General features: G+C 36.6%; 1 protein-coding gene across 3 annotated transcripts in view; it reads right to left on the reverse strand.

The window, feature by feature from the left end:
- Positions 1 to 17,518, reverse strand: part of KIF14 (kinesin family member 14) — a 61,257-nt gene extending 43,739 nt beyond the window's left edge. The window contains exons 1-6 of one of the 3 annotated variants that reach the window (XM_074222311.1): positions 17,415 to 17,518; positions 12,227 to 13,417; positions 8,748 to 9,002; positions 8,292 to 8,379; positions 1,972 to 2,064; positions 677 to 729 (exon numbers count right to left, since the gene is read on the reverse strand). In XM_074222311.1, the coding sequence (XP_074078412.1) occupies positions 677 to 729; positions 1,972 to 2,064; positions 8,292 to 8,379; positions 8,748 to 9,002; positions 12,227 to 13,314 (1,577 nt within the window). In that variant the 5' untranslated portion in view covers positions 13,315 to 13,417; positions 17,415 to 17,518. Of the gene's footprint in view, positions 1 to 676; positions 730 to 1,971; positions 2,065 to 8,291; positions 8,380 to 8,747; positions 9,003 to 12,226; positions 13,418 to 13,678; positions 13,735 to 14,023; positions 17,113 to 17,414 lie in introns of those variants that run through there. The other 2 variants (XM_074222313.1, XM_074222312.1) reach the window with 2 other exon arrangements.
- Positions 17,519 to 24,166: the final 6,648 nt, after the last annotated feature.

Raw genomic sequence — 24,166 nt, forward strand, 5'->3', positions numbered from 1 at the left:
CAAAAGGCTGAGGGGCAAAGATCATACAATTTAGCTCAGACACTTTTTCCCACCTCTCTTAGCAATAGTGATATAAGTTCCTCAAAGAAGAATTGGGAGGTTGGAAGAGTAAAGAAAGGAGAACAAGGAAATTTGGTTAATAAGAAAAGAATGAGTGCTAAATGTAGGAATCCTGGAGAATACAAAAAGATTAAAAATGATCATTGCCCTTGGGACATTTTATGATATAGTTTACAAGAGAAGGATAAGCATGGGTGGAATGGAAAAGGAATGTGATGTAGGGTTTCTGATCTGGGTGAGAATTTAGAAACTTAGAGCTTAAGTGTTAAGTATTTCAAATTCCATAAATCGTGTTTTCCTTGTACTATTTCTGCCAAGAGATCATATTTATCCATTATTTCATGTCTGAAATATTGGAGTTCTCTTTGATTCTTCCCTTCTATATTAGTTTTATATTAAATTGTAAGTTTCATGAGAGCAGAGACTCTTGTCACCTAATTTTTCTATTGTATTTCTTCTAGCTCAAAGTTCAATGCTATTCACAGTGAAGGTATTAAACAAATATATATTGAATTAGGTATATAACATTTGCTCTAAAAGGATGCATCTACAGACCTAGGACATTAATAAAAATATATTCAATTCCATTTTTTCCCCAATCACTTTCAAAACTTACACTGAAAGATCTTCTACATAGGGTCCAGAAACTGGGTGCTCTCTTACTCTGAGCTGGTAAAAATTAATATTAGAATTAAGTCACAAAAATAATAAAAAACAATTTAAAAGCATAATTTTTCAACATTCTGAATTTAGAGTAAAAAAAATAAGTCCTTAAAAATTCAGAAATAAATAACAAAATATTCTCAAAATTAGCAATTTGCAAAGCAGGATGATAGAATTTTCAAATATTAGCAGATTTTTTTTAGAATATGTAAAACTCAGGAAACCCATAAAACAGAAATTTTGTTTTAAGCAAAATTATTTATGCATTTCCAAAAAATAGTAAATTTGTCTAGTTTCTAACAGTAGCTACTATAGAACTTTGCAAAGGAATAGAAAAACTAGTAAGAACTTCAGAAACAAAAGGATTTAAGCTAATTTCAGTAAACTGCCACATATTATGGTCCATTAATTCCATAGTCTGAATGTAGTACATTTTAAAGTCTGTCCACTATCAATAAAAGAATCAAAAAAGTAAAATTATGTTAATGATTTTTAGACACAGAATGCTAAACAGAAATGGGACAATATGTATGCATTTTGCATTCCATACCAGAAACAGTTAACGTATCAATTGGCTTTATCAATTTTTTCTTTTCTTTCTTAATCTTTATTAGTGGATAAAGGGAAATGATTTGAAAATGAATATGATATATCAAAATAGATATCAGTTAAAAGACAAATAAAATGAAAATTTAATTGTTTATAATTACATATATATATATATGTATATAGAATATACACACATAAATTCAATTTGTTTTTCTGCCAGAGCATAATTAGATAAATATAGAAACCTCTCTGGAATTCAATTTCCTTATCTGTGAAATGAGGATCTTCTATTGTCCCTTCCAGTTTTTAAATTATATCATTTTTATGTAAGAGAAAATATATACTTATATTAAAAGAGAATTTTACATGAAAAGAATATCCACAAGACAAATATTGGATTTATAATCTTTTAAAAAGGAAGTTCCATCTTAAAAATATGTCAAGATTACTGCTAGTGCTTTTTCATTAAACAATAATTATAGTTTAATTAAACTTTTAGAGGGGAAAGTTTAGTGGCTTTTTTTAAAACCTAGACTGGATTAAAATTAAAATGAGTATTTTAACAAGTGATGTAATTTTTATTGTTAATACCATTATTGTTCAAAGAACAGTAAAGTAGTAACTGCAATTCACATACACTATTATATCAATAGTATCTTCAAAAACAGAAACCATGAATTTTGAATTTTGAAATCTTACAGGTTGTTTCTTCTGTCCAGTTTTACAAACAAGTAGATCATGAATTTTTTCATTGTAGATTTCAAAAAAACTCATTTCAAGGTGATAGGAGACCTAGTTCAAAAAGAAACAAGCAAAATGCAAATATAGTCTTAAAGCTAGATTCTTCAATTCCTTTTATGGGTGAGCACATATTAAAATATATCTATTGCAACCAGAGTTCCTTGAAAAATAGAAAGTTTAAAATATAGTCCTATTCCTTGAGAAGTACCAGTAAAGTGCAGAGCACTGTACAAAATGCTAGGAGAGTTAACTGCAAAGAGAAAATTTAGTCATAAAACATGGGTAATGAGACAAGATTAAGAAGGAAAATAAGGGACATGAGATAGTCAAAAAAGGAGATATTATTGCAATCCAGAGTGTTCTGAGAAAGTCTCATGGAGAAAGAATCTGTGCCACTGGTCAGTGAATAAAAAGAAAAGTAATCTAAGGACAGTAGCATCACATAGGGAATCACAGGGAAAAGCAATGAGCATATGTGTTTATGATATAGGCAGATGATCAGTCCTGTTGAAAGAAGGGAAGAAATGAAGTAAAAGGTTTTTGATAAAGAAGATAAAAGGTTATACTATAGCAAGAAGGACTGTGAATTCCAGGCAAAGGACTATAAGCAGAATTCTGTTAGAATAGAATTAGATCTTTCTGGTTGCATAAGGAATTAGTATTAGGAAAACTTTAGGATAAGTTTAAGAGCAGTGGCAAGCACCATGAGTTAGAATGAAGCATGCCAGCAATCCAACCTTGGTGGGTGGAGATGGGAGGTTCACGGTTTTACACATTACACATTTTCAGACTTTTAAAATGTATCAATAGCTGCATTTTATTTTTTTCCTCTCCAAAAATGCTTACATGGGGGGCAGGAGGGTGACGGGGGAATACATGAGATACTATGATGATGAAAAAACAGAAGACAATAATAAAAACTTATTTTAAAAAATAATATATTAGTTTTTTGAGGGAGTGGCTATAATATGAAAAGAGTCAAGGACTGAGCTTTAGAAAATTTCTAGAGCTAAGGAAAGGATGCATGTTGAGTCAGGGAAAAAAATTAGAAAACATCATTAGATACTAAAAAGTGGTCAACATGGTAAGAAAAGAACTGGTATAGTTTAGAACACTTGGGGGAAAAGGGGAGGAGATTAGGCAAGTACTAAATACTGTAGATCAATCATGGAACTAGAACAGAGAAAAGATATAGTTATTAGGTTAATGATGAAACAGGCCTGAAGCAAAGTATAACATCTCTATTGAATCAGTGAAGAAAACAACACTATTATAATTGCTTTAAAAACTAGTTGGACAGAGAGGCGGAATCAAGATGACAGAAAGAAACCAGGAACTTCCCTAAGCTTAGGATAGTACCTTCTGTGACAACTTTAAAAACCATGAACTAGGGGTGGCTAGGTGGCACAATGAATAGAGCACCTGGAGTCAGGAGTGCCTGGGTTCGGATCTGGTCTCAGACACTTAGTGATTGCCTAGCTGTGTGGCCTTGGGCAAGCCACTTAACCCCATTGCCTTGCAAAAACCTAAAAACAAACCAAATAAATAAATAAATAAATAAGAGCCATGAACTAGGCTAAAAAATGAATAAGAAAGAGAAAAAGGAAAGCTAATATGACAATAAAGAAGATCACATCACCTTCTCAGAAGAGGACAATGTGAAGCCCCAAAGGGGAATATCATTTGATTCTGGGTTCTCATAACAGGGTTCATTCTATGCTACTTTTGTAAACCTGCTAAAAATAGGTGCCAGTATGGGAATTTGTTTTGCTAAACTATGTATGTATGTATTAGGAATAATACACATTTATATACATTACATATATATATACACATACATATATGCATATATACTAATATAATAGATGATGATATATATTATTTTATGCTGCTAACATATGTGTTCATATAATTTTAATATAGCAAATCATCATAATATATTATAATCTTGTAACATATTTATCCAATGTATGGAGGATAATGGAGGTATAGATTAATAAATGAATTACAGATACACTGATATTTTATCTTCAAACAATCAAGTTCTAATAAAATAAAAGTGATATGTTTGAAATATGATCCATAAAGAGTGCAAAAAAGATTTTTAAAATCAAGTGGAAAACTTGGGAAGAGAAATGAGGGAGATAATAGAAAGTTCAGTTTGGAAAAGGAAGCACAAAAATTGACTGAAGAAAGCAACTTCTTCAAAAACAAAATTGACCAAATGGAAAAAAAAATTCCTTGAAAAAATAGAGTTGGTTGGGGGCAGCTAGGTGGCACAGTGGATAGAGCACTGGCCCTGGAGTCAGGAGTATCTGAGTTCAAATCTGACTTCAGACACTTAATAATTACCTAGTTGTGTGGCTTTGGGCAAATCCCATTGCCTTTTGCAAAAAAATAAAATAAAATAAACCTAAAAAAATAAATAAATAAAAGAATTACTGGCCAGTCTAAAAGCCAGGATCAAAAAGAGCCTGGTCAAAATCTTTTATGAAATTATCAAGGAAAAATCATATTGATACCCTTGAACCAGAGGGTAAAACAGTAATTGAAAGAAACCATTCATCACTTCATGAAAGGGATTCCAAAGTGAAAAATGCCAAGGAATATTGTAGCCAAATACTATAATTACCAGGTTAAGGAGAAATTACTGCAGGCAGCCAGAGACAGAACCAATTCAAATAACATGAAGCAAAGTCAGGATTACACAGGATTTGGTAACTTCAACATTAAAGAATCAGAGGGCATGGAATATATTTCAGATGGCAAAGGAACTTGGATTACAACCAAGAATCAACTATCTTACAAAACTGAGCCTACTCATTCAGGGGAAAAGATGTACATTTAATGACATTAAGAGAACTTTCAAACTTTTCTAATGAAAAGATCAGAGCTGAACAGAAAATCTGATTTTCAAATATAAGACTCAAGAGATGCATAAAAGGGGCGGTTAGGTGGCGCAGTGGATACAGCACTAGTCCTGGAGTCAGGAATACCTGAGTTCAAATCCAGCCTCAGACACTTAACAATTACCTAGCTGTGTGGCCTTGAGCAAGCCACTTAATCCCATTGCCTTGCAAAAAAAACCTAAAAAAAAGAGAGAGAAGCATAAAAAGGTAAACAGAAAAGAAAAAAAATTGCACAAAAACATTAAACTGTTACATTCCTATATGGGGAGATGATACTTGTAACTCTTGAGAACTATGTCTCTATTAGAAATATTATACTTATAGCATGTGGGCAAAAGTTGATTTTGCTGTAATGCTATAAAAAAAATTAAGGTATAAAAAAAGAATTGTACTGGGAAATGAGAAAGGGAGGCAGAATAGGTAAGTTACATCACATGGAGAGATGCAAAGGACCTATTTCAGTAGATGGAAATAAGGGAGAGGGTGAGAACTGCTTGAATCTTACTCTCAATGGGATTTGGTTCAAAGTGGGAATAACATATACACTCAGTTGGGTTTAGAAATTTATACTACCCAACAGAGAATTTGGAGAGGAAAGGGGAAAGAAAAGGGAAGGAAGGACTGATAGAAGGGAAGGAAGATGGGAGAATTAAATAGGAGGGGAAATGGGAAAGAAAAAGAGAGGAGGTTGATAGAAGAGGGCAGATTGAGGGAAGCAGTAGTCAGAAGCAAAACACTGGTGAGGTGGGGTAGGGTGAAAGGAGAGAGAAGAGTATAAATGGGACAGGAGATGTTAGGATGAGTAATCATTACTGCAAATGTAAATGGGATGAACTTTCCCATAAAATGGAAGAGAATAACAAAATGGATTTAAAAACTAGTGTATAGGGGCAGCTAGGTGGTGCAGTGGATAAAGCACCAGCCCTGGAGTCAGGAGTACCTGGGTTCAAATCCGGTCTCAGACACTTAATAATTACCTAGCTGTGTGGCCTTGGGCAAGCCACTTAACCCCATTTGCCTTTCAAAAAATAAAAATAAAAAAAAAAATAAAAACTAGGGTATAAAAACCTCACAATCAAATGCAAAGAGGCAGAAATATGGAATGCATCCTTTTCAGATCATGATGCAATAAAAATTAAATGTAATAAAGGGTCATGGAAAAATAGAATAAAAATTAATTGGAAACTAAATAACCTAATTTTCAAGAATGCAAGGGTCAAACAACAAATTATAGAAATAACCAATACTTTCATCCAAGATGATGACAATGAGACAACATACCAAAGCTTGTGGGATGCAGTCAAAGCAGTTATTAGTTATGTTTAAATGAATAAAATAGAGAAAGAGGAAATCAATGATTTGGGTATGCAGCTAAAAAAACTAGAAAAAGAACAAATTTAAAATCTTCAATTAAATATCAAATTAGAAATTCTGAAAATCAAAGGAGAGATTAATATAACTGAAATTAAGAAAACTATTGAATAAAACTGAGTTGATTTTATGAAAAAAACAACAATAAAATAGATAAACCTTTGGTTAATTTCATTAAAAAAGAAGAAAATAAAATTACCAGTATCAAAAATAAAAAGGGCAAATTCTCCATCAATGAGGAGGAAATTAAAGTAATAATTTGGAGCTATTCTGCCCAACTGTATGCCAAAAAAAATCTGACAATCTAAAGTGAAATGGAGGAATATTTACAAAAAATATAAATTGCCCAGATTAACAGAAGAGGAAACAAAATACTTAAATAACCCCATTTCAGAAAAAGAAATTTAACAATGAACTCCCTAAGAAAAAAATTTCCAGGGTCAGATGAATTTAACAGGTGGATTTTACCAAACATTTAAAGAACAATTAATTCAAATTCTATATAAAATATTTGAAAGAATGGATGAAGTTCTGCCAAATTCCTTTTATGACACCAAAATGATGCTAATACCCAAATCAAGAAAAGCCAAAATAGAAAAAAGAAAATTAAAGTTCAATTTGCCCTAATGAACATCAATGCAAAAAATTTAAATTAGCAAAAGAGATTAAAAGAGTAATACACTAAGATCAAGCAGGATTAATACCAGGAATGCAGGGATGGTTCAATACTAGGAAAACAATCAGCATATTAGACCAAATCAAAAACAAAACTAACAATTCATAAGATTATTTCAATAGATGCTGAAACAGGTGTTGACAAAACAGTGTCCATTCCTATTAAAAAATACTAGCAAGTATAGGAATAAATGGAGTTCTCCTTACAATGATAAGCTATATCTATCTAAAACCATCAGTAAGCATTATATGTAAATGGGTATGAGCTAGAAGCATTCCCACTAAGATCAGGATTGAAACAAGGATACCCATTATCACCATTACTATTCAATATTGTATTAGAAATGTTAGCTTTAACAATCAATAAGAAAAGAAAAAAGAAATTGAAGGAATTAAAATAAGCAAGAGGAAACAAAGTTCTCATTCTCTGCAGATGATATGATGGTATATTTTGAAAATACTAGAAAAGCAATTAAAAAACTACTTGAAACAATTAACAACTTCAACAAAGTTGCAAGATATAAAAATAAACCCATATAAATAATCTACATTTCTATACCAACAAAGCCCCAGAGCAAGAGATAGAAAAATAAATTCTATTAACATAACTGTAGACAACATAAAACACTTGAGTCTGCCTGCCAAGACAAACTCAGAAACAATATGAACACAATCATAAAACACTTCACACAAATCAAAGTAGATCCAAACAATTGGAAAAATATCAACAGTTGATGGGTAGGTCAAGCTAATATAATTAAAAAAGACAAGTCTAACTAAATTTAATTACTTATTCAATGCCATATCAATCAAACTACAAAAAAAAATTATTTTATAGAACTAAGAAAAATACTAATTCATCTGGAGGAACAAAAGATCAAAAACATCAAGGGAATTAATGAAAAAAATTCAACAAAAGGTGGCCTGGTCATACTGAATCTAAAACTGTTTTTATTATGATTATGATTATGATTATTAAGCAGCAGTCATCAAAACTGTTTGGCACCAGCTAAGAAATAGAGTGTTCGATCACTGGAATAACTTAGGTATAAAAAGATACAGTAATTTCTATAGTAGAGGTGACCCCATCAACATGATCTACTACTAAGGACAAATAGGTTCCCCAACTTCAATCTTACCCTCCAATTCAAATCACACACACACACACACACACACACACACACAAATGTAACAATAGAGATTGTGAAATAAAATCCATCCTCTTATGACTTTATTTACTACTTCAAACTGTTTTCACTGATAAGCAGTCTAGTCCACTCTTCCAGAATAAGCATACAGTACACAGTCACTACAAGGTCATACCTCTTGTGTTTCTTTTTTGGCTACTTGAGAAAAGAGATCTTCACAAAATCTGGGAATTATCCCCAATTCTTCACCAAATCCCATCATTCTAGAAAGAAAACATTTTAAGGAAAGATTAGAACTTAAAAAAACAACACATTCTAGTTTCTTTGACCATGATAAATTAAAGTCACACATTATGTTTTTATATTATCCTGACTGTATACTTAAAACATAAGCCATTAGAGGAAAAACTGAATAATCAATAGGAATTTATTCTAGTATGAATGTTAAGAATTCTCTAGTAAGATAAAACCTAAGTGGTGATAGAGTACCTCCCCCATCCCCATGCCTTAACTCTATGGCAATACTGTCACATTTCCCTAACTTCCTGTAATTTATTTAAAGTTTACTAAAGTTTAATAATTTAAAAGTTTAATCAAGTGTCTGAATAATTATACATACAATAAAACTTACGTGTATGATTTTCCAGAGCCTGTCTGTCCATAAGCAAAAAGACAAGTGTTATATCCTTCAAAGGCTCTTTCCAGGAGTGGCACTGCTAATGTCTCATAGACTGTCATCTGACTTGCATAGTTAGAATAACATTTGTCAAAAGACCAGAATGCATAGTCATAAACAAAATTATAAGTTTGTTTCATGTCAGGATGTTGCACAGTTGTCTCTTGGCCATTCATGAAGACTACCTGAGATGCTTTTTCAGTTTTCTCTCTTTAAAAAGAAATAGAAAAAAGAAAAAAATTACAATTAATGTGTCTCTGCTTTTTGTCTGGCTTAAAATCAAGACCTTATAAATATGTGAAACATGATTATCATTGAAAGGATAACTTCGGCTTTCGAAAATATAACCAAGTTTTATATGGGGAAAAAGATATGAAAATATTTATCTATTATTTCCTTAAGTGTAACTCTTTCCTCTTTTCAGTAGAAAAAAAAAGGGCCACATCTCCCACCAATTATAATAAAGCTTGACCAACATACATCTATATAGAAACCTCACTGTGGAAAGTCCTTTTGGTACCTCAAAATTTAATACTCATACAATGAGGTTCAGATAACATACCATATATTGAATTTCTGTCTATTTTAAATGCCAAATAATTAAATGATAGTACTGTGTGTGTGTGTGTGTGTGTGTGTGTGTGTGTGTGTGTGTGTGAGTGAATTCTTCCATGGATAAACTAATTTAGTCTATTTAAATATATATTGTACTCTAGTATCAAAGGCATTATCTGCCCCAATGCTTTAAATTCCTTCATTACTTTGCTAGCAATTTTTTCTACTATGCTGTTAAAATGCATTTTAATCAATATTTTAATTTGAAAAATGACCTTGCTAAAAATTACTGATCTTTTCAAGTTTACATGTATCTTGATCCTGGTTTAATTGATTTGCACCTTGAGACTAAGAGGAAAAGGATTATCTGTTTCTTGGAGAAAAAAATAAATGCAATCCTTGCTATGATTTGATTTTTTTTAATAGCTATATGATTTCATTTGCATAGGAAGCTGTCAATGAAAAGCCTTCCATTTCACTGATATAAAATTATCACCTGAGCAATTCAGTCTCAGTTCAAAGCATTGAGACTTGAGTGAATTGTCCAGGGTCACAAAGCTAGTTAGGGTCTGAAGTTATATTTGAACTCAGATCTTCCTGACCTCAAGCCTGGCATTTTAACCACTGTACCACCTAGCTACCTACCTCCTTTTAGAAATACAGGAAATCACAAATACAGTTTCATTCTACTCAACTCTACACAGTCCCTTCTATTAAATTATTTTCCTTCTTATTTCAAGGCTCCCTCTCTCAGCTCTGACCTTTTGGGGCAAGTTCTTACTAGTCTACCCCAGGTTTGTTAACTTTATGCCCTAGACATGGGCATAAGTCCCTCATAAAGCCCAAGAGGTTTTAGAGAATGAGGTTATTTTCTTTTTTTTGCACCAGGCATTCCCTCCACTGCCCCACCACCTACCCCAAAGGGTATCCTTACCTAATAATTTGGTCAGCATCTACCTGGGCCATGTTCATATATAACTTCTGATTTGTCTTTTTTCTTGGTTTTCTGCTCCATATGTTAGTTCCCTCCAGGTAAGGCATCAGCCTCAATAAGTATCTCCTCAGGTATTTTCCCCCAGAAAAATTTTTTGAGTCTGATTTATAATTTATCAATTAATCAACAAGTATTTATTAAATCTCTAGTATGTGCTAAGCACTCAGGGAAGTGTTGAAGACACAAAGCTAAAAGCACAACAGCCCTTGATCCCCAAGCAGCTTGTTGAATGGCAGTTCACATGAAAATACACAGGGATATAAGATGTATTGCAAAGCAGGCAGAGGAAGCAAATGCTGAACTCTCTGGGGAACAAAGTTAGGTCTCCTACTCAAGGAGGCACCTGAGTTACCTAGGTCTTGAAGTAAATGAGGGAACCATGAGGCAGAAGTGAAAAAGAGATAGCATTCTGGGCAGAAGGAAAAGCAAAGGCAGAGACACATAAAGAACACAGAGTGAAGCAATGTGCAAAAAGACCAGAAAGGTGAGGATGTACTAAATTGTGAGCTTTAAAAAGAGTTTATATTTAATGCTAGAATAGGAAAGAAAGGAAACAAGCCTTTCTCAAATACCACCAAGTGTCAATCACTACACACCTTATAATATTATCGCTTTTGACACTTAAACCACCTAGAAAGTAGGTGTTATTTTTAATCCCCATTTTAAGGTGGAGGAAACTGAGACAGATAGCAGTCAAGTGACTTGTCCAGGGCTCACAGAGAATGTCTGAGGGCAGCTTTGAATTCAGTTCCTGTTGACTTCAAGGCCATTCTCTGTTCCTAAACAAGGCATCTTTTGCAAGTCTTTAAAAAGCACTTTTATTCTGCATCTTTTAGAAACACTGTTAGATTCATCCTTATTATTTCCCGGTAGACTAGATTCATGAATAAAAGGATGTCTTACATAAACACTGTATCATACCCACTGCTTAATGCAGAGCTCTACCCACAGAAGGGGCTTATAAAAGTTGAATGACTGGAGAAACTCCTTTCTTATCATATGCTGCTGAACAGACTAGAGGAATTCATGAAACTGTAGAACATTGGAATAATTCACTGAGATGTCACTTCATTTGAGTTTTAAAGAATGTGGAAGAATTCAGTAAGCAAAGAGTAGAGAGGTCTTCCAGACAGGTCCTCCAGATACAGGGTACCATATAAACAAGAACTTGGAGGTTGAAAAAGGGAAGAGAATAATAGTCATGTATCTCCTTGACTTCTTATCTGCTGCCAAGAAAATTTCATTCCTGGCTTTCAAGGTCCTCTAGAGGCTTAGTTCTCCCTGGATAGAATCATTTAGAATCAGGGAGACCTAGGGTAGAGCTCTGCTTCACACACTTACTAGCTGAATGATCCTAAGTAACTAAACTTTCTCAGATAGTTTTCTCATATATAAAATGAAGTGATTGGATCTGAAGGCCTGAGGTCCCTCCCTCCAGCTCTAGATCTAAGATCTTGTAATGCTAACTCTCCTCCATAAAAGATACAGTGCAGTCAAATTGGATTATTCAGCATTAAATTGAACTACTCTATGCAGCTCTGTGCCTGAAAGGGTCCTCTCCTTTCTTTAACCTGCCAGAAACACCATAGTATACAAGACAAACACAAATGGATCTTGAAACTAAGACTGAGTTTCAAGGTCTGTTACAACACACACACTAGTCGGGTAAGCAGGGGCAAGTCATTCAACCTCTTAATGCCTCAATTTTCACATCTATAAAACAAGAACCATATTTCCATTTCCAACTCAAAAAGCCATTGCAATGGAAATATTTTGTTAAACTTCAACTGCTTTAAAAATAGGATTTTTACTTGTCAAAAGTTGAAATATAAATGCAATAATTATAATTATTTTAGATTTGATGTCAAAAAATATATATACATACCTGCTACTGAAGGGTCTTACACGTACAGCCACTGTTACTTGACTATTCTCTACCTTCAAAAGATTGGATTGCCTAAATGTGTTCTGAACCATAGTTTCTTCTCTCAAAACAGTATTTTCTTGTGATCTTTCCCTTTTATTTTCAAGAAAAGAACTAGGTGTACTTTTTTGTTTTTGTATAATTTGAAAGCATGTTCCATTTTTTGGAATTGACAAAGCTGTGATTCTCCCCTGAGGTGTACTACTTTTTGATGTAAATTTGTTTTCTTCCATAAACCACTGTCTGGGTGTTTTTGGTTTTTCTATGCTTCCAAACTTATTTAATTTTTTCATTGTTTCCTTTACAACACTTCTATTACTTAAGTTTCCTGTTGCAATTATCTTCATATCTGATGTGTTCTGAGTAGGTTTTATTCCCCTTGAGTGTCCTAAACAATTAACTTCATTTCGACTTTGTGACTCAACTACTTGAAAAACAGAACACCTATCATGTAAAGGGTTTCTATTTTCTGCACTGGGAGCTGAACATTTTTCTTTGTTCTTTTCATCAGTACTTATTTTTCTTTGTTTTATATCTTCACCTACAGGTGAAATTGATTGAATAAAAGAGCGTTTATCAGTATTTGTTGTCTTTACATCTTTATTACTCTGTTCTAAAGCAGACTTCTTACTGTAGATTCCATCTGGCACATTTTTATTTGTCTTACACTTTACCAAAGAGTCTGTTGTCATACATCGCTGCAATGAAGGTTGTCTTTTTGTTTCTTCCTGTAGCTGACTACCGAGCAAAGGTGGTTCTTGAATTTTTCTAGTTCTTCTTTGGAGTGTCAACTTGCCTTCTAAGTTAGGTGTGAGAGGAGCATCTTGTACTTTTTTATAGGCTGAAACAATATAGGTTCTATTTACTTCTTTGATTTTATTTAGAGATTTTAATAATGGATCATCATTTTCACACTCTGGCATCTCTGACTTCACATGCTGTTTAAGTTTACTGCTTTGGCTAAGTTCTGTAACTGATGATTTATTTTGTGAAGATAAACCAAGGATATCATTGCGATTTTGAATAAAGGTTGTACTGTACATTGACATATTAATAACAAGAAGTCTTAAAAAAGGACTCAGGCTGTGGAATTTAAATTCTTTGAGTATGTATTTGATTTCAGCTCTTTTCTTAATGACATCTTTTCAAAATCTGTCAAATTCAAAGAAGAAAAAATTAGATTTCAGATAAACTTAAAATTAACACATGTAACAGAAAACATTTTAGGGCATTAAGAATCCTACTTATGGAAATCACACTACATATATTAGTAGGATGTTACTTATATGAGAAAGATCACAACTTTACTGTAAAAGAAATGATTTGAAGGTATTAACAAATACAAGATCCCACTATGGTTATTGTTTATTGACTAAGAACAGGCTCTTGATTTGATAGGACAAAAAATACAACCTTAAAGATTCTCTTCAATAAGGCATGTCTCTGCATATCTAAATCACGCAAGATTCCTTGAAAAACACAACAAAGAAAAGTTACAAAAAGACAAGGACTTGCTAAAGTCAGTGAAAAGTCCAAAGGTTCAGGGATTACCTATAAATGGTGATGTACTATAGATATTCCTATTTGTAGAAAACATTGTGCTGCTTGTGTTTAGCCCAAGAACACAGCAGAGCTGTCTAAATAAGATTCATAATCACTTGAATATTCAACCCTTCTACACAGAAAAACACCTATTGTTCAGATGATGATATTTAATTGGATAGACTGCCCATATTACCAGGCCATTAATATATATACCTTCAATAAGAAGTATTGATAGGGGCAGCTAGGTGGTGGAGTGGGTAGAGCACTGGCCTTGGAGTCAGGAGTGCCTGAGTTCAAATCCAGCCTCAGACACTTAATAATTACCTAGCTGTGTGGCCTTGGGCAAGCCACTTAACCTCATTGCCTTGCAAAAACTAAAAACTAAAAAAAAAATTAAAAAAAAAAGTATTGATAGGCCATGAACTGGGCCTGAAAGTAAACAGAAGAAGAAAACAAGAGATTGTTCTGGGGAAGGTAATTATGACACTAAGCTTTTTCCTGAAACAAAAACCCATCTTTTAATATCATAATTCTTCTAGTGCTGCTATATAACTGAATCATGGAGTAACGTGATCTTCAAAGAATTAAAATTAAAGATCACACAAAAGGCATAAACTGTATTATATATATTGCTAAAAGGTATATTCTATATTATATTGCCAAAGATGAATTGCACATAAGAAACAGCATAGAAGAGCATCAGAGGAATGTTTGGCTAGAAAAGATGAGCTGGTCTGGTCAAGTAACATTAACAAGGGATAACAGATTGAAAATCTACGAAAGACAGTGGTCCTTAAGTAATATTACAAGACTTAGAAGAAGGCCTTCACCTCAGCACACTGAATATGGATAAGAATGACACCAAATAAAATATAGTGGAATCTAGAGTACTAAAATTACTCACAGACAATGAAGTTTTCTATTTAAGTTGCAATTTCAAGATAACTAAATTAAATTACATGTCTGTATATCATTAGTGTTAGTGTTATACTTTACGTATATATGATGCTTAAATATCTTCATCCAATCGAGGATGAGATTCTCTCTCTGACCAATTCCTGTCATTAAAGGGTAAGAGGTTAATGCCTGTGGATATTAGAGACTTCTGTCCTTTACCTTCTTTTCTCCCTCAAGGGCAGTCATAGTAAACAGTTTTAGGGAAAGTGAAGGAAAGAAGATGGAAGGATTGGGTCATTTAAACTACTATATTCTATATTCTTATGAAATCACATAGGAATGGAAATGAACTAAAGGCAAGAGGGGCAGTTTTATTGAGGAAAATAATTAGCATTGGCCCTGGAGTCAGGAGGACTCGAGTTCAAATACAGCCTCAGACACTTAATTCCCTAGCTGTCTGAAAAGTCACTTAACTCCACTGTTGCGCAAAAACAAAAGAAGCAAGAGAAAAAAAATATTTTTAATTAATCCAATATTCATGTGTTTATGTTTATTTATCATCATTATCACTAAACATTTTCACATGAAATGCAACTCTACAAAGCTTATGCTCAAAACTACTATCATACCAGTGTGCTTTGTTGGATATTTAGTATAATTAAGGGGAAAAGATAACTTATTTAAGCATCAGAGATTCTATATTACTCTAGTCACCATGTAAACTGGTTCTTTGGAAGAAAAATAGATTTTTATACTGGTCTTCCTTAAAAGTTTCTTCTTGGGGGCGACTAGGTGGCGCAGTGGACAGAGCACTGGCCCTGGAGTCAGGAGTACCTGAGTTCCAATCTGACCTCAAACACTTAAAATTACCTAGCTGTGTGGCCTTGGGCAAGCCACTTAACCCGGTTGCCTTGCAAAAACATAAAAAAGTTTTTTTTTTAATCACTGACATTTTATACAAGTACTAAACATTTTGAGTATGCCAAGTACTTTGGAAGACACAAAGTGATTGATATTCCTTGAACACACACAAAGAATTTATAAACTAAATGAGTTAAGATATAAGTACAAGAAAGGTAAATGTGATGTACTTCTATGGCAAAAGACAAATGATAAATGGAACAGCTAGTAAGTATTAAGAGTTTAGGGCTTGCAGCTTTTGTAATAATAGATGACTGGAAAATAGCTCTTCTTTTAGAAACTACAGTTTAAAACAGAAAATAAGATGACCATGGGGAACCTCTTTTCTGTCAAGGATTATTTGGACATTTATAGCAACATTCCAGGGCTATATTTGGTCAAACATTTAATTCACTCCCTAAAAATCTAGATTTATTGAATTTTGAGTGCTGCCTGGGGTTGCTTTAGCAACACTGGATCAATCCTACCAGCAGGAGATTCCCTGCCCCTCAAAGCCAAATTAAGAAAAACCTATGTGGCAATTCATGGAAAGGCCATTATGCTGGGAGATGAAGAAACCTGCATTCAAGCTCTAACCTAGCAATAAGCTCATTAGAGAAGTTTTTTTCTTTGTTTTAGGATTTTGCAAGGCAATGGGGTTAAGTGGTTTGCCCAAATCCACACAGCTAGGTGATTATGAAGTGTCTGAGGCCACATTTGCACTCGGGTCCTCCTGACTCCAGGGCCAGTTCTCTCTTCACCTAGCCGCCCCTAGATAAGTTATTTTAACATAGCCCTGCTTTAGTTTTCAGACCTTTAAAATGGTGATCCCTGTCCCACTGACCTTATAGGGTGGAATGAAAGATATAAAAGTTCTATGAAAGAGTTAAGCGCCGTGTGAATGCACTTTTAAAAGCTCTTGTCTATATGAACACTGGTATAAGAATGGCTTTTCTGTAAGCAAACCAATCTAGTAAGTAGACTACAAATTATTGAGGAATTTTTAAAAAAAATTATATAGAAGAATTCCAGAAACCCTCCTAACTCTGGAGACTCAGACTAAATCACCTTCTAAGTCCCTTCCAGGTCCAACTATGTGACCCAACTTTGTAGTAATTCTTTTGGGGAACACAATAGCAATTTATTTTATGAGAATTCCTCCTAAAAGAAATCTTTTTTTACCGGCCTTTTAGACTTTAAGGTTTTCGAAGAACTTTTTTCCAAGTTTCTGCAAGGCAATGGGGTTAAGTGGCTTGCCCCAGGCCACACAGCTAGGTCATTATTAAGAGGCTGGATTTGAACTCTGGTCCTCCTGACTCCAGGGCCGGCGCTCTATCCACTGCCACTTTTTTTTTGGAAGCACTTTTGATCCCGACGAGGCTGTGAAGTACACATGTTACAGGCGAGGACACTGAGGCAGAGGCTGTCCGGCTAGGCGCTGGCCATCGGAGGGTGGAAGGGCAAGCCCGGGGCTTGGGGTAGGAGACTGACAGCTCAGCCCCGCCCCCACCGCAGGGCCTCACGGGTAATTTGTCTTCGCGCGAGATGACAGACAGCGCTCTCGCCCGGCCCCCGCTTTTCCTCGCGCGCGCGCGCACTCGGAGCCACGGAGCCGCGCAGCCGCTTCCCTCCCGCCCCGACGCGGAGGCGGGACGGCTGAAGGGAGCGGCGGAGACGAAGGCCTCCACTCCCCGGCCCGCTCTCACGGACGCCTCCCGCCTTTCTCTCCCCTCGCCCCCGGCCGGCCCCCTCCCCGCGACCCTACCCCGGGGCGGCCGAGCTCCCCCGCCGCAGGGGCGCCACTCACCTCCGCCCCGGGCCCGCTCACCGCACCGAATCAGATTCGAATGAGCGCCCGGGCTTTTGATTGGCTGCCGGCCGCGCGACTCAGACGCCGCGCCTCCGCCTCGACCCCGCCCCCTTCCGGAAGAAGCGTCGGGGCGTGCTCGGGGTGGTCCCCGCGTCCGCCCCGCCCCCCGGCCTTCCGGGACGGAGGCTCCTGGGCGCTAGGGGGCAGGCCGGAGCTCCGAGCGGCCCGGGCCCCTGCCCCGCCCCCTCCGCCGCTGGCCGGCACAGCCCCGCGCCGAGGACGCGGCCCCGTGGCCACCCTGCTGCGAATGACGTCATGTCTAAAAGCAGGCAAAAAGACAATAAAAAGGCGGGGGGGGGCGGGGCGCGACTTCCGGCGCTAGAGGTGATGGCGCCTCCGCCCCCTGCCTCCAGCTACGTCCGAAATCCCCGGAGACCCCCCCCAAACAGCCTCCTCTGGGGGCGGGGGAGAAAGGTGGAATTCAAAGTGAATAAAAACTTTTATTAAAAAAAAGAAATGTCCTGGAAAAGTCCTATTTCAGAGGATTAGGGCACCTTGGGTCGTTGTTATTGTAAGAGCTTCATAAATGCTTGTGGACACTCATGTTTAATTTTATTTAAATGCAACTTGAAAAAATTGTCACTTAGTTATCCCCTAAAGGCGCAGCGGATGGGGTTCCGGACCCAGAATCAGAAAAAGGTGAGTTCGAGGGTGGCAGGGTGGCAGCGGGCAGCGCACCGGCCCGGAGTCGGCCTCAGACACTCAATAATGCCCTAGCTGTGTGGCCTTGGGCACGCCACTTAACCCCATGGCCTTGCAAAAACCTAAAAGATAAAGAAAAATTAAACTATTAAATGATGGAGTCAATTTTTTCACCCAATCGGTGGGCCCACCTAACCAGAATACTCCATCACTGTTCCCCTACTTCCTTTACCCTAAATCTTCTAGTCTGAGGGTAAAGAAATGCCTAAAATAGTGCCTTTGTACTTTTGAGACACCTGTATATGTAAGTGAAATTTGAGACCTAATTGGTGTTATACATATTTTATGTAGATTTATGTAATATTTTTATAAAATAAAATTATGATATTTACTAAGTTCCATAAAAAGCCCATGGAGCAATGAACACCTTTTTATGGGTTATACCGGTCCATTATGGGATTAAACAAACCCTTAGGATAAAGGGTCACTTTTCATGATACCTTTTAGACCAGTTGTAGGAACCCAGAGCCTGGATGCTTGAGACAATAAAGGAGAAATTGTGGTGAGTTTCAAGAATCCGGTGTGGAAAACAGACCTCCCTGGGCTGCAGGAGGAGAGGACGCCAGGCTTTGGAGCAACCTGTTTGAACCTGGTGGAGGTGACTCATTAGGAGATGAAAAGGGCTGATCCCTGGGAAAATTTCTGTGACATCAGGACTCAGGAGAAAACCTATCATAGCAGGAAGGAGTAGCTTAAGAGGAAAGGTCCCTTATGTATTGATGTGCAGAAGTAGGCAGAATTAATGTCTCCTCTCAGACTCGAGACATCCTGATGGCTTATCCTCTAGTGTCTCCACCTCCAATTGACAGAACAAGGTCCACAGAAGATCCTGAGTGCCTTTGAACCTTTTGCTCGATTTCTACTCAGTATTACAAGAGGAGTCACCAACCCAGGAAATGTAGAAGACAAACCTTGCTTGGAGGCTAATGATTTAAATGACTAAGGTTCTTGTATGGGTCTTTAGAGAGATGGTTCTTCAGTGGAGGGTCTTATTTTCCATGAGCTCTGCTCTAAGTTTCACATTTTTTTAAACTGTCAATAATACTTCTTTGACTTTTTGGGGGTTGTATGTTTACAAGAGTTGTTGACACTACACTGGGTGGTGTCCCATAATGAGTTTCCCAGATTTTTTAAATGGGCAAAGGAACCAGAAAAGTGGGAAATCCCCCAAAATATAGCAGCTTCGTGAAAATGTAAAAAAAGATTTTGATATAAATATTGCTTTAAGGAGTTTTTCACTGTGCTTTATGAGGAGGCAACATGATAGAGAGGAAACAACATCAGAATTGGAATCAAAAGAATAGGTTTCACTGAAACTCAAAATTGGAAGGTGCATCAAATACCTTTACCCAATTCCCTCTACAATGCTTCAGACAGGTACTCAATCAGGTCTTTGATGAAACCCTATAAAATTGAAAATGCATATTAACTCTTTTTAAGACATAGTCAAGCAGGCATGAGTTTAATACTCTTTTTATTAGACTCATTAAGGACACACACACACACACACTATATATATATATATATATATATATATATATATATATATATATATATATATGAGGCTCCATTTATAGTGAAGATATTCCCGCCCCCTCCCCATATGTAGCATTGTGTAACTCAAAGGAAGACAGAATAGACACCCCTAACCTCTTCTCCAAGGGAGAAGGATTCTCTCAAGGAAGGATAGCAAGAAGTTGGACCAGAGGCCACTGCTCTTCTCAAAGAGATTACTGGACTAGAATATCTATTGGTTAGCTTAAATATAGTCATTTTAGGAGATGTACTAAGGTTCAGTCTAACTTTTGATCACTTTCAATTTTGGATGGAAGGAGGACCCCAAACTTTATATCCAAGGCTTGATTCCCTTCCCACCAAATACCTATCCCACAAGAATCACATAAAGCAAGTAGTCAAGAATCCCATTTATCCAACTCTTAGCAAAACAGAAATAAGAGAAAATACACATAGGAAAATTTATATCAGGCATTAGAGGGTGAAGGAACTCACCACTGGGAGTGAAGCAATTCAGTTTAACCAAGAGAGTCCTAGATTTTACTCAAGGAGTAGTTCCCCAAAGTCTCTAGTGTAGCAGTCTAGAGATATACCAACTTCTATTACATCTTCCCAGAGGATTTTCTTTCAGCAACCTGAAATAGGGTTTCCATCTTCCTTCTTGAAGCTAGAAACCAAATTCGAGAATTCATTGAAGTATTTGAGTTCAAAGAAGGTCTGGACTTGGAAATATACATGTGCAAATGGATGAAAATAAATTTAAAAAAAGAAAAGAAAAAAAGGTCTGGAGAAAAACTGCAGAGTGCTAGGAAGTCTAACTAGATCTTAACAATTCATTTGTAAAAGGTTTTCCTCCTGAACAAGGTGGAGAAATAAGGACAATAATGTAGATTTGATACTGGTTGAATTATTTTAGCTATCTAAAGGGTCAGTAATACTGACTTCAATCCTTACTGTTAAGTATACAATTTCAATCAAGTGACACTTCAGAGTCTGCATTTTGAATAAATATTGGGGGAAAATAATCTGAAAGATTTATATTTTTGTGGATATGAAGGCTCATGCCTTCAGGACTCTCATTCTCATCTTAAATCACACACTTATTATTTTGGAGATCAGCAGCATGTAGCACATTTAGTTTTTATAATATCAGTATTTACCCTCTTCTTTAGATGGTCTTAAGCATCATCTTGCACACACATACACATTTTACAGACCATTTCCTCACAATGATCCTGTTAGGTAGATATTGAGTTATTGCTTGTTTGTTTATTTTTATTGTAGCTGTAACTTCACTTCTTAAAGGGAACTTTAGCGGAGGATAATCCTTCTACCAGTATGCCAGTATACCATTATACACTGGTTTTGCAATTTCTAGTCTCAGGGATGATGATGATGATGATCTTTCATTCTCAAAGAAGACCATGACATCAAGGGAGGTCAAGCTCATGAACTGGATTTGACTGAGTGAGGGCTGTTACCAGCCTCTCTTTCTAATCCAGAGCCATCTGGGTCCAGTGGTCAGATATGAACCAGGATGACTAGAGATGGGCCTGGATGCCAGGATGGTTAAATGACTTAACCTAGCACACAGTTATTAAGTATTAAATGTCTGAGGCTGGATTTGATCAAACTCAGGTCCTCCTGACTCCAGGGCTGGTACTCTGTTCACTGTGTCACCTAGAAGTCCTTTAGAAAAAGAACAGGAACACTGAAGTTGGGTAACTTCCCCAAGGTTATTCAGTGAGAATATTTTAAAGGAAATACTTCTCTCTAGTCATAGAGATGATGATACCATGGAACCTGATTTCAAATTTGACTTCAGACCTTTACTAGCTATGTGACCCTGGAGAAGTCACTTCACCTCTGTCTACCTCAGTTTCTTTATCTGTAAAATGGGGATTGTAATAATAATAATACCTGCCTCCCAAGGTTATTGTGAGGATCAAATGAGGTAATAAGTGTAAAGGGCTTAGCATAGTTCCTAGTATATATAGTAGGTATTATAGAAATGCTTATTCCTTCCCTCCTGTCATGCTACAAGTCCTTATGGATGAGTAGCTGAGGTTCAGATCAGAAAAGTAACTTGGGTCATACAGTCATTAACATTTTGGAAAAAAGAATTTAAACGCAGGTTTCTCCCTCCATCCAGTGCTCTCGCCACTTCACAGTGCTGATCACTGTGCTTCCCAAAGGACAACAAGGAACAGAGGGTCAGATCCTAGTTCTAATACTCACTAGCTGTGTGACTCTGAGCAAAGCTTTGAGCTTTTAGGGACCTCAGTTTCTGCACCTATAAAATGGACATAATAACAGCACCTAACTCAGGACTGGGGTAAAAATCAAACAAGTTACTATTTGCAGTGATGCTTTAGGTAAACCTGAAAGTGTTATACAAATTCTAGCTCATATTACAGAAGTAGCTATGCGGTAGGGGAATACTTTGCTTATTTCTTGTAGATTAATGAAGCCTTTTAGTGAGAATGACCCCATTTCATTGAGGGCTTGAAGGATCCTTGAAATGTTTATTCCCTTTCTCACTTTCCCCATTGACTTGCTACAATTATTCCCACAATGATCCCCATTTCATGGATAATGTAAGTAACTGAGGCTCAGAGAAGAAGGGTTTCTCATCAGTAACTAGGGTCCACAACAGTAGTCTCTCAAATATCTGTAATGGTCATTGAAATGTTTTCCTTAAGAATTGTAACTTTTGACCCTCTCCTTAGAGTTATTTCCATAGAATTAAAAAGATCATAGAGATTAGGCTGCATGTCTGTGATCTGAAATCCAACACTCACCTGATAAAGATTTAATAAAGGTAGGGAAACCATCTTAGTCTAGCTTCATTTATTTACAGTCAGGTTTGGAGTCAACCTAGCATCAGTAGAATCACACACACACACACACATTGTTCATGGTTTCCGTCATAACATTAAAGGGAAACTTTCACAATGTCCAGAGCCCTAGATGTCTTGCAGATGAAGGAAGAGGATGTCCTCAAATTCCTCAATGCAGGGACCCATTTGGGTGGCACCAATTTGGACTTCCAGATGGAACAAGTATATCTACAAAAGGAAGAGTGACTGCATCCATATCATTAATTTAAAGAGAACTTGAGAAAAGCTTCTGCTGGCAACTCATTCCATTGAAAATCCAGCTGATGTTAGTGTCATCTCATCCAGGACCACTAGCCAGAGAGCTGTTCTGAAATTTGCTGCTGTCACTGGTGCCACACCTATTGCTGGACACTAAACCCTGAGCACCTTCACTAACCAGATCCAGGCAGTTTTCAGAGAACCTTGCCTCTTGGTGGTCACCGATCCTTGAGCAGATCATCAGCCTTTGCCTGAAAGTATGTTAACCTTCCAACCACTGCACTATGCAACACAGACTTCCCCACTTCATTATGTGGACATTGCCATTCCATGTAACAACAAGGGAGCTCATTCAGTGGGTCTGATGTGGTGGATATTGGTCTGAGAATTCCTGCAGATGCATGGTACCATCTCCCATAGGAGGTCATACCCAAAAAGAAGAACAGGGCACAGCTGGGAAGGCAATGACAAAGGAGGAATTTCAGGGTGAATGGGCAGCACCTGCCCCAGAATTCACTGATGCTCAGCCAGAGGTGGTTAATTGGTATGAGGGCGTTCTGGTGCCATCTGTGTTCAGCAGTTCCATATTAAAGATTGGAGTGCTCAGCTGACTACTGAGGACTGGTCTGCAGCTCCTACTGCTCAGGCCACTGAATGGGTAGTAACTACCACTGAATGGGCCTAAGGTTTACCCAGATGCTCTAATAGTGTTGGAAAAATGCTGATGGAAAATAAACATTGGTTTCTTAAAATATTTGCTGATTCCATGTAATTCACATGTCACTATATGCAATACTCATGAATTTTCTTGCTAGGGTTGCAAATTGCATTGAATCATACATATTCTCTCTCTCTCTTTGAGTAGCTAGTAAAATAAAAGCTTTCATTTAGGATGAGGATGAGTTGAAGAAATTTCTCAGTCACTTTTTTTTCCCCTGCAGATACATTTTTTTCAGGCAGCTGGGTGACTTAGTGGATAGAGTCCTGGTCTGGATTCAAGAAGACCTGAATTTAAATCTAACCTCAGGTATCTGTGTGACACTGGCAATCACTTAATCTCTGTCTCAGTTTCCTCAATTGTTAAAAAAGGGGGGGCATAAAAACAGCACTTACCTTGCAGGGTTGTTGGAAAGATCAAATGAGACAGTACTTCTAACAACCCAGATTAGCCCAGACCAGGGATATATTTAGTCAAAGTTTGATAAAGTTTCTTTTCCCTTCCAAAATCTATTCCACCAATTTATAGGAAACTAATACTTTTTTTTACCAACTGTCTCTTCCTCTTCTTTATCTTTTTTCTATCTTCTTTTGCATTATCTTCTTTATCTCATTCTCCATAGAGCTCATGGGACTTGCTGCAAGAGTAACTGTGAG

The sequence above is a fragment of the Macrotis lagotis genome, chromosome 2, assembly GCF_037893015.1.
Source record: "Macrotis lagotis isolate mMagLag1 chromosome 2, bilby.v1.9.chrom.fasta, whole genome shotgun sequence".
Classification (NCBI taxonomy): domain Eukaryota; kingdom Metazoa; phylum Chordata; class Mammalia; order Peramelemorphia; family Peramelidae; genus Macrotis; species Macrotis lagotis.